General features: G+C 41.5%; 1 protein-coding gene across 1 annotated transcript in view; it reads left to right on the top strand.

Annotated features, from left to right (window-relative positions):
* Window positions 1-4,293, top strand: part of LOC138979479 (fumarylacetoacetase-like) — a 30,517-nt gene extending 26,224 nt beyond the window's left edge. Inside the window, exons 13-14 of the mRNA XM_070352194.1 lie at window positions 308-440; window positions 2,658-4,293. Coding sequence (XP_070208295.1) covers window positions 308-440; window positions 2,658-2,731 — 207 coding nt within the window. The 3' untranslated portion in view covers window positions 2,732-4,293. The remainder of the gene's footprint in view (window positions 1-307; window positions 441-2,657) is intronic.
* The last annotated feature ends 7,361 nt before the right edge of the window (window positions 4,294-11,654 follow it).

Genomic DNA, 11,654 nt, shown 5'->3' with positions numbered 1-11,654 from the left:
GCGCTGTAACATATACCCTTGTGACCGGATGGTCTCTCAGGTACAATACGGACAGAGGAGATTTTACGGTGACACTGCATGGCTGTCAGAGAGGCTTGGTGATGACGTGGGAGAAAGTGTGTGTGTGTTTACTTCTCTAGGCATATGTGCTTGGTTGGCTATTGTGTGCGATTGGCATTTGCGTGGTAAATTTATATCCCTTTTCTTTAAAGGCAATTTATCATTTTCAGAATCGAATCTGCCATACCACATGAGCGACTGCGGCATTCTCTGCGTTAAAATTGTATTCAGGTTTTGACTCTTGTTATTTGTTTTGTGGCAGACACCAGACTCCTACGGCAGTCTGCTAGAACTGTGCTGGAAAGGAACCAAGCCTATTGACCTGGGGAGTGGTGTCACACGCAAATTCCTGGCTGATGGGGATGAGGTCATCTTGACAGGTAAGGCTTCTGTTCTCATTGCAAGTCAACAAACAAGTCGCGTAAGGCGAAAATACAACATTTAGTCAAGTAGCTGTCGAACTCACAGAATGAAACTGAACGCAATGCATCGCAGCAAGACCGTACAGGCCTACTCGTAGCATCGTCAGTCCACCGCTCACGGCATAGGCAGTGAAATTGACAAGAAGAGCGGGGTAGTAGTTGCGCTGGGAAGGATAGCACGTTTTTCTGTACCTCTCTTCGTTTTAACTTTCTGAGCGTGTTTTTAATCCAAACATATCATATCTATATGTTTTTGGAATCAGGAACCGACAAGGAATAAGATGAAAGTGTTTTTAAATTGATTTGGAAAATTTAATTTTGATAATAATTTTGATATATTTAATTTTCAAAGCTTGTTTTTAATTCAAATATAACATATTTATATGTTTTTGGAATCAGCAAATGATGGAGAATAAGATGAACGTAAATTTGGATCGTTTTATAAAAAAATTTTTTTTTTTACAATTTTCAGATTTTTAATGACCAAAGTCATTAATGAATTTTTAAGCCACCACGCTGAAATGCAATACCGAAGTCCGGGCTTCGTCGAACATTACCCGACCAAAATTTCAACCAATTTGGTTGAAAAATGAGGGCGTGACAGTGCCGCCTCAACTTTCACGAAAAGCCGGATATGATGTCATCAAAGACATTTATCAAAAAAATGAAAAAAACGTTCGGGGATTTCATACCCAGGAACTCTCATGTCAAATTTCATAAAGATCGGTCCAGTAGTTTAGTCTGAATCGCTCTACACACACACACAGACAGACACACACAGACAGACACACACACACACACACACACACACACACACACACACACACACGCACATACACCACGACCCTCGTCTCGATTCCCCCCTCTACGTTAAAACATTTAGTCAAAACTTGACTAAATGTAAAAAGGAGAGAAAAGTTTTGGTATGGTAGGCTGTATTTCACACTAGCTTGTATCTACACACAGCGATACAGAGACCTGCATTTTACCAATTTGCATTATTCACTCATTGTTAAAAAAAAAGCAGGTTGTTTGTTGCGTATCCCCCCGTGGGTTAGGGGGAAGAATTTACCCGATGCTCCCCAGCATGTCGTAAGAGGCGATAACGGATTCTGTTTCTCTTTTTACCCTTGTTAAGTGTTTCTTGTATAGAATATAGTCCATTTTTGTAAAGATTTTAGTCAAGCAGTATGTAAGAAATGTTAAGTCCTTTGTACTGGAAACTTGCATTCTCCCAGTAAGGTAATACATTGTACTACGTTGCAAGCCCCTGGAGCAAATTTTTGATTAGTGCTTTTGTGAACAAGAAACAATTGACAAGTGGCTCTATCCCATCTCCCCCCTTTCCCAGTCGCGATATAACCTTCGTTGTTGAAAACGATGTTAAACACCAAATAAAGAAAGAAAGATGTTGCGTAAATTGGTAAATTGGGCCACCCAGAAGATGTTTTAAGCTGTCACTGACAATTGGTAGTCTTTTCAGCACCCTTGCGTGTATGATAACAAAAATACCAGGTCAGACCAGGTCTTGCGTGTATGATAACAAAAAGACCAGGTCTTGCGTGTATGATAACAAAAAGACCAGGTCTTGCGTGTATGATGATAAAAAGACCAGGTCTTGAAAAAGGGGGAGAGTTTTAAAAGGGGGGTAAATCTACACAAGTTATAAAGCTGTAGAAGCAAGGTCTTGAAAGGGGAGGCATCTTGAATTGGTGTCGGCTATCTCCCGATATAACCCCGAACCCCGTCGGTTCAATCTTCAAATGGTTCAAAACTACAAACACCGTACCGGTTATAGGTCACACTTTTTAGTGGAAAATGCTTCGACGCCTTTTCCACTAAAAAGTGCACAAAATTTGACCTATTTCGTCGCCTATAGGGGACGGAAAGAATGTCATTTCAATGGTGTGATGACATTCTTTCCGTCACGTGACGTCTGGAGTATATATAGAGTGGTGTTGAACTTGGTTTTTCCGTTACTATATTTACAGGACCTATTCCGGTATCCCGTTGTAGGAATCCATAACCGGTACGGTGTTTGTAGTTTTGAACCATTTGAAGATTGAACCGACGGGGTTATATCGGGAGATTGCCTTGGTGTGTGGGGGGGAGGGGGTGGTCCTTAAAAGGGAGGGTCCATTGTACCATCTAAGTGATTGTCTGCTCTGTGTACAGGTGCGTGCGAGGCAGATGGGTACAAGGTCGGCTTTGGGACGTGCACTGGGAAAATTCTGCCTGCCTCGGGATAAAGCTCAGCCATTCCTTTGACCTGTTGCTCTTGACCTTGACCCCTTTACGTTGTCACCTTGACCTACATATCCTGACCTTGGTCAAGTTGTGTGACTGACCTTGAAGACTTATTTGTGGACTGTTATTAAACTTCACTGCTTAAGCTTTGATGGGCTTCCTGCGAGCGTTATGCATGATGCTGAATTTATGTCAAGCAGCATTTGATAGAAGTGCCTTAGAAACTTTGTAAATTGGTGTTGATGTTTCAAGCCTTTCAAGGTCACAGAGAAAGGAATTTTGGTGGAAAGTGATGCTGTGTATGTTGAACATCAATACGCATTGTATTATATTTTCAGTTTTTTGGGTTACAAAGCTTAAGTAGATGATGGTACAAAAATACTGGGAATCTCAATATTGGAGAGAAAGAATTATTTTATGTCATATGAGAAAAATGAGATTATTTGCATTTTCTGTGATTTTTCTTTACAATTTAAAGGAAGATGAAAAATATCTTTATTAAAGACAGCTGTTTATTATTATGCGGATACAGATTATTTTTGAAAATGTTGTATGGACAACTTTAAACGGTGAGCTTGGATAACATTATCAGGTGATGGTTTAACATTCCGTATTGCAAAGTGATGTTATTATTCAAATTTACAAGTGAATATATGTGTTGTGTGTTTATACCCTACTTTTTCAGTACAAATGTATGCCATTCTGCTTATTCTAAAGAGTCATTCATTTAAAATAATGACCCCAAAGGAAGAAATTCTGCTCGTCTGTTTAGTGGAGGATTAATTGGTAGTGTTAAGCAGAATTCATGAATTCTAATAATTTGAAACGGTCATACATAATGGCAGCAAAATTAATGACCGCTTAACAATCTTCTTTTTTGAATTCTTGGTGTTCTCTTGTCTTTTTTCTGGGAAGGTAGTCTCCTTAAATCTTGCTAACATTTTCATCATTTACTCTCCACTATAAAATCACTTGGGAAAGTGTAGCAGAGCTTCTTTTCTTTCTCTGCATTTTGTTTTTCTCTTTCGTTGTTTTTTGAAGCTTTTGTGGTTGTGTTTGTTTTTTAAGCAAATTTGAGGGTCAGCTGTTTATTTTACGTGTTGTCTAAGTCAGACTGCTGTTGTCATAAAATGCTTTTCTTGTCATTCATATGCGGGTTCTGGGAGCTTCCAATAATTAAAATTGGAATGCAAAGTATAATCATAGATATGACATTTAAAATATAATCTCTTCTGTATTTGTATAATCCAAGAAATTATGTTAATGCATGTTGGTAAATGTTTTGTGGCAGCTTACAAATAAAATGTATTCAGTCTATCCTGCACACATTTACTCTCTCTCTCCTGTTTCTCTTACTGTATTGCTCTCTCTCTCTCTCTCTCTCTCTCTCTCTCTCTCTCTCTCTCTCTTTCTATCTGGCTCTTTCTCTGTTCCACTGTCAGTCTTACCATCTCCCTCTCCCCCTCTCTCTCTCTTTGTTCCACTGTCAGTCTTACCATCCCCCTCTCCCCCCTCTCTTTCTCTGTTCCACTGTCAGTCTTACCATCCCCCTCTCCCCCTCTCTCTTTCTCTGTTCCACTGTCAGTCTTACCATCCCCCTCTCCCCCCTCTCTTTCTCTGTTCCACTGTCAGTCTTACCATCCCCCTCTCCCCCTCTCTTTCTCTGTTCCACTGTCAGTCTTACCATCCCCCTCTCCCCCTCTCTTTCTCTGTTCCACTGTCAGTCTTACCATCCCCCTCTCCCCCTCTCTCTTTCTTTGTTCCACTGTCAGTCTTACCATCCCCCTCTCCCCCTCTCTCTTTCTTTGTTCCACTGTCAGTCTTACCATCCCCCTCTCCCCCTCTCTCTTTCTCTGTTCCACTGTCAGTCTTACCATCCCCCTCTCCCCCTCTCTCTTTCTCTGTTCCACTGTCAGTCTTACCATCCCCCTCTCCCCCTCTCTCTTTCTCTGTTCCACTGTCAGTCTTACCATCCCCCTCTCCCCCTCTCTTTCTCTGTTCCACTGTCAGTCTTACCATCCCCCTCTCCCCCTCTCTCTTTCTCTGTTCCACTGTCAGTCTTACCATCCCCCTCTCCCCCTCTCTTTCTCTGTTCCACTGTCAGTCTTACCATCCCCCTCTCCCCCTCTCTCTTTCTTTGTTCCACTGTCAGTCTTACCATCCCCCTCTCCCCCTCTCTCTTTCTCTGTTCCACTGTCAGTCTTACCATCCCCCTCTCCCCCTCTCTCTTTCTCTGTTCCACTGTCAGTCTTACCATCCCCCTCTCCCCCTCTCTCTTTCTCTGTTCCACTGTCAGTCTTACCATCCCCCTCTCCCCCTCACTCTTTCTCTGTTCCACTGTCAGTCTTACCATCCCCCTCTCCCCCTCTCTCTTTCTCGTTTCCCCTGTCACAGCCTTTAACCCTGCTTCAGTCCTTTTTGTCAGACTTAATATTTCAAGATGTTTGTTCAACTCACTGCTTTATACACGTCTGCATACACCTCCTGACAAGCAGTATTCGCATTTATGGCCAGCAGTATTCCTTTTTGTCCCTTCAATTTGATGTATACAGCTTATTTATATAGCAGGACAATCCATGAATATTGCAGATTATATTGTGGCAAATGATTCAGTTGTATGGCAATAAATGCCCGTGAAGGACAGTTCTACGCTTTTGTTGTTGATGTATGACTGAGCAAAGACAAATGGGGGGGGGGGGGGGGGGGGGGTTGTCCTCCCATGATAAGGGCTTATGTGTGGTGATGGCGGAGGTTAGTTGGCCAAGATAGCTTAATTGACACAAAATGCTCGCAAGCTGTTTATTTCAGATGTGATCCACACCAAGAAAAAAGCATGTTATCACCATTCTGTTATACAATTTTACCATTTCTAATTTCTTTATTATGAACGAAATAGGCCCGTACAATGCTTTCAGCTTTGTACAGCTGTTTTGACAGCAACGCAAAACTCTATACTATATTTATTTAAATCAGACAAAGTACACAGCTTTTTGGACTCATATTGTTCTTTGCAGAAAAAAAGATAGCCAGTAGAACGTTAAATGTTGGTTAAATACCATGACAATAAGAATTTACGCAGCAAATGACATAGACATGCAGTGATTAAATCCTATTCCTCTCAGCGTTGAAACGGGCCCACATACACGGTGTATTTGCATTCATCAGAGACCCAATGTTTGCAAACCCTCGGGGCAGCATCATTACAGTGGAACTCACTATTAAGACCCCCCCGATTTCAGACTTTTCTTTTAAGACCATGCTTTCTCAGATTTTCTGTTCATAACCAATGTAAAAATAAAACAAGTCGCGTAAGGCGAAATGATTTAGTCAAGCTGTGGAACTCACAGAATGAAAATGAGCGCACTGCATTTTTTCACAATGACCGTAGTCCGCCGCTTGTGCATAACGAAGTGAAACTGACGAGCCTGTTCGGCGCGGTAGTGGTTTCGCTGTGCTGCATAGCACGCTTTTCTATACCTCTCTTCGTTTTAACTTTCTGAGCGTGTTTTTAATCCAAACATATCATATCTATATGTTTTTGGAATCAGGAACCGACAAGGAATAAGATGAAAGTGTTTTGAAATTGATTTCGAAAATTTAATTTTGATCCTAATTTTTATATTTTTAATTTTCAGAGCTTGTTTTTAATCCAAATATAACATATTTATATGTTTTTGGAATCAGAAAATGATGAAGAATAAGATGAACGTAAATTTGGATCGTTTTATAAAAACAATAATTTTTTTTACAATTTTCAGATTTTTAATGACCAAAGTCATCAATTAATTTTTAAGCCTCCATGCTGAAATGCAATACCGAAGTCCGGCCTACGTTGAAGATTACTTGGCAAAAATTTCAATCAATTTGTTTAAAAAATGAAGGTGTGACAGTGCCGCATCAACTTTTACAAAAAGCCGGATATGACGTCATCAAAGACATTTATCGAAAAAATGAAAAAACGTCTGGGGATATCATACCCAGGAACTCTCATGTCAAATTTCATAAAGATCGGTCCAGTAGTTTACTCTGAATCGCTCTACACACACACACAGACAGACACACACACACATACACCACGACCCTCGTCTCAATTCCCCCTCTATGTTAAAACATTTAGTCAAAACTTGACTAAATGTAAAAATGAAAAGGTTTTGAGAAACTCTGAAAACAATATACCTACCTGTGTAAACTTTTTAAGACCTGATTTTCGCCGAGTCGTGGAGGTCTTATACGGAAGGTTCCACTGTTATTCCATGGGAGATGTATTCAGTTCTTACCCTACCCTTCCCATTTCTGTTTCAAAGGCGTGTATTTGCTTTCTTCGTTCTGCAAACTGTCCATTCGCCTTGTGCTTGAAGAAAAGTTGTCACGATTAAGAATATTGGAGGCTGGATTATGCTGTGTTGAGCGAGGTGTTTGTACGTAGTCCCCATTGGCTACTGTACAATCATGTATATGGATGTCATTGTCAGTGAAGTGGAGGGTGTGCTGAATGTGTCACTGTGTCAGGTGTGTGAGTTGTGTGTGTGTATGTGTGTTGTGTGTGTGTGCGTGTGCGTGCGTGAGTGTGTGTGAGTGTGTGTGTGTGATGTGTGTATCTGTCAGTGTGTGTGTGTGAAGAGAGGGGGGAGGAGTGGTGCATAGAAAAGAAAAGATGGAGGTAGGCTTAAGTGTACCTCTCGGACTTCAAGTTTGTTTTTAAGCGCGAGTCACGACAAGCTTGTTTTTTTAACCTTTTGTTTAATGTGGTTTTTTTGAGTCACTTGAGAAAAAGTGACTCTATGTAATCGGTCAGTGTTAGTCTGTCCGGCCGGCCGGCCGGCCGTCCGTAGACACCACCTTAACGTTGGACTTTTCTCGGAAACTATCAAAGCGATCGGGCTCATATTTTGTTTAGTCGTGACCTCCAATGACCTCTACACTTTAACGATGGTTTCGTTGACCTTTGACCTTTTTCAAGGTCACAGGTCAGCGTCAAAGGAAAAATTAGACATTTTATATCTTTTCTCGGAAACTATCAAAGCGATCGGGCTCATATTTTGTTTAGTCGTGACCTCCAATGACCTCTACACTTTAACGATGGTTTCGTTGACCTTTGACCTTTTTCAAGGTCACAGGTCAGCGTCAAAGGAAAAATTAGACATTTTATATCTTTGACAAAGTTCATCGGATGTGATTGAAACTTTGTAGGATTATTCTTTACATCAAAGTATTTACATCTGTAGCCTTTTACGAACGTTATCAGAAAAACAAGGGAGATAACTAGCCTTTTCTGTTCGGCAACACACAACTTAACGTTGGGCTTTTCTCGGAAACTATAAAAGTGACCGGGCTCAAATTTTATGTGAACGTGACTCATTGTGTTGTGAATAGCAATTTCTTCCTGTCCATCTGATGCCTCATATAATATTCAGAACTGCGAAAGTGACTCGATCGAGCGTTTGCTCTTCTTGTTTTCTAATTTCTCAGCTCATTTCGATATTTCTTATGTATTCGCTTGGTTACCAGGTCAGTCTGAGGTGCACGAAGGTAAACTGGGTGCTACTTAACTGGACAGGGAACAAGCCGCGGGTTGAAATTACGACAAATATGAATTGTACCCATCCGACCCCGCGGCTGTGTACCACCCATAGCACCCAGTTTCGCTTCGATACAAGATACAAGATACAAGAAGTTTTATTGTCCTCATCAATACAAGGAAATTTGGCACGTCAGCGGCCTTGGTTTCAAACTTACTGTTAATTGTTGTCTATATCTTCAGAGCGCTTACATCTTTTCCTGTCTTAAATCAAACAAGTTTCGTTCAGAAGCCGACGGAAACCTGTAAATCCTGTTTTCACATTCCTGAAAAAAAGGATAATTGAATCCCTAAAAAAACTCTTTATGTATTAAACTTTAAAAAAAAAACCACCTGAAACGTGTTTGTGTGTTTGTGTGTGTGAGTGTGTCTGAGTCTGTGCGTGTGTGTGTGTGTGTGTGTGTCAGTGTGTGTGTGGCGTGTGTGTGTGTGTCTGTATGTCACAGTGTCTGTCTGTCTTTCTGTCTGGCTGGCTGGCTGCCACTGTGTGTGTGTGTGTGTGTGTGTGAGAGAGAGAGAGAGAGAGAGAGAGAGAGAGAGAGAGAGAGAGAGAGAGAGAGAGAGAGAGAGAGAGAGAGAGAATACTGTAGTTTTCAGGTGTTCAAACATCCGTCTTCTGAAAAATTGAAAGGAGCGTATCCCAAAAATAATGCGCGCATGTTTAGTTTTATACCTGAATCATAGCTCTCTTAATATGCTTCGCCATCGTTTACAGGACCAACACTGACGCCAACGTCTCTTCTATCTATGTACGACTTGTGTCTGTGTGTGTATCTGTGTATTTGTGTATTCGCCATGCACGGCCAAAGTTCTCGATGGATCTGCTTCAAATTTGCTGGGCTTATTCAGAGAGACCCCGGACACAACCTCATCGATGAGATATTTCAACACGTGCTCTCAGCGCGCAGCGCTGAACCGATTTTGGTTCCACCTCAGCTATTTTGGTTCCACCTCAGCTACCCGGGCCCCCATACCGACACACCATAGCCGCTACACCACATCACAACGCCAAAGTTCTCGGTGGATCTTTTTCAAATTTGGACACCGTATTCAGCTACACCCCGGACACAATATCATCGATGAGATATTTCAACACGTGCTCTCAGCGCGCAGCGCTGAACTGATTTTGGTTTTTGTGTTCATTTCACCATTATAAGTAACTCTTCCTTATCTTCTCCAGTGTTTGGCGTTTATCTCCCTTCCTTCGTGTGGCTTTCCCGTTTGTAAGTTACTATTACTATTTTTAGAATGTCACTGCGCTGTCCACTGCGCTGTCCACAACGCTTCCCTTGCACCCGTAAGTTGTTCTTACTGTGAAAGACGGTGAAAAGGTCGAATCAATTTATAGCCACGCGAAAAATACACTCTCACCTATCTCTATATATTTATAGATACAGATATGCATATATATATATATACGGCTTCTGTGTGTGTGTGTGTGTTTGTGTGTGTGTGTGGGCAAAAACCTGTGTATTGTAGAGTTCTGTTTGTGATGTGGTCTAGCGGCTTTTGTCTGTCTGTATGTTCTGGCATGTGAGAAGCCACAGCAGATAATATAGGGCTAAGAAATAAGCTCTAAAATTCTCAATCCCGTTTGACAGGACTTCACCTTCAAAGGTGATTGTGGTGAACCGTCACGCTGTCTGTCTCTGTCTCGCGCCGTTCACCCCAAATTCCCGTTTCTGAGTTACTATTTTTAGAATGTCACTGCGCTGTCCAGAACGCTTCCCTTGCACCCGTAAGTTGTTCTTACTGTCAAAGTGAAAAGGTCGAATCAATTTATAGCCACGCGAAAAATACACTCTCACCTATCTCTATATATTTATAGATATAGATATACATATATATATATACGGCTTCTCTGTGTGTGTGTTTGTGTGTGTGTGTGTGGGCAAAAACCTGTGGATTGTAGAGTTCTGTTTGTGATGGGGTCTAGCGGCTTTTGTCTGTCCGTATGTTCTGGCATTTGAGAAGCCACAACAGATAATATAGGGCTAAGAAATAAGCTCTAAAATTCTCAATCCCGTTTGACAGGACTTCGCCTGCAAAGGTGATTGTGATGAACCGCCACGCTGTCTGTCTCTGTCTCGCGATTCACCCCGGCGAAGCCGGGTATTCCTCTAGTATATATATATATACGACTAGTGTCTGTGTGTCTGTCTGTCTGTGCGCGATGCACGGCCAAAGTTCTCGATGGATCTGCTTCAAATTTGGTGGGCTTATTCAGAGAGACCCCGGACACAACCTCATCGATGAGATATTTCAACACGTTCTCTCAGCGCGCAGCGCTGTGCGCGCTGAACCGATTTATTTTTTTATTTTTTTGTTGTTGTTGTTGTCGGGATCCACTGCCAGTAACTCTTCCTTATCTTCTCCAGTGTTTTCAGCCGCGATTATCTCCCTTCCTCCGTGTGGCGTCAATCCATATTCCCGTTACTACGTTACTATTTTTAGAAGGTCACTGCACGTTACTGTTTTTAGAAGGTCTCCAGTGTTTTGCGCGTTTATCTCCTTTCCTTCGTGCGCCGGCAAAGCCGGCGTACACCCGGCAGAGCCGGGTCCCAGGCGCAGCCTGGTATTCGGCTCTACTTCTTCCCGGCGAAGCCGGTACCCGGCGAAGTGGGTAATCATCTAGTAACTGATAAATTCATACAAACAGATCTGTAATCAAACAAAATTTTGAATGGCGACAGAGGGTAGTGAAGCACAGGAATATTGACATGCAATATTTTTAAGTAGGCCTACATGTCACGCAAATTTTAAGGGATAGTCCAAAACACTTACAACTCGAAATGATTGTAATTTTAGATTCATGAATGTGCAGCTCGAAATAAATATAACCATATAGATTAATGAATATATACAACTCAAAAGGTTCATGAATCATGATTTTATCCTTATATAGATCATTTCTTTACCCGCCCTTAAGAAAAATTTGAAGAATTGTTTGAATCAATATTTATCAAAGAAGCGTAGAGCCATCTCGTCAAGGAAGAAGGAGTAACAGAAGGAAATGTACGTATTATTTGATCAGCCTTGCCCATTTTTTTTCTCTAGAAATGTCTGAGTCAGTAAGTGGGTTAGTTAAACGTCAAACGGAGGTGTGAAAGTTTGAAGAAAAAGATCGACGAGAAAAATTAGCCAGGTGGTCAAGTATGATCATTACGATGTGTGGATCCAAGAATACGAGCTGCTTGTTAATAAGCTATTTTTGTCCCCAGTTCTAGTGACTATTTGGGACATGAGCTGTTAATACGCTTAAAGAAGAATACGACTGTTGAAGATTAAAGATATACGACACCAACACTCGTGCAGTCCAGCCCGGCCACGCTGACCTCCCCCTTACT

The sequence above is a fragment of the Littorina saxatilis genome, linkage group LG11 (genome assembly GCF_037325665.1).
Source record: "Littorina saxatilis isolate snail1 linkage group LG11, US_GU_Lsax_2.0, whole genome shotgun sequence".
NCBI lineage: Eukaryota > Metazoa > Mollusca > Gastropoda > Littorinimorpha > Littorinidae > Littorina > Littorina saxatilis.
The sequence above is the reverse complement of the archived record's forward strand: the minus strand, read 5'-3'. Positions and strand labels throughout refer to the sequence as shown.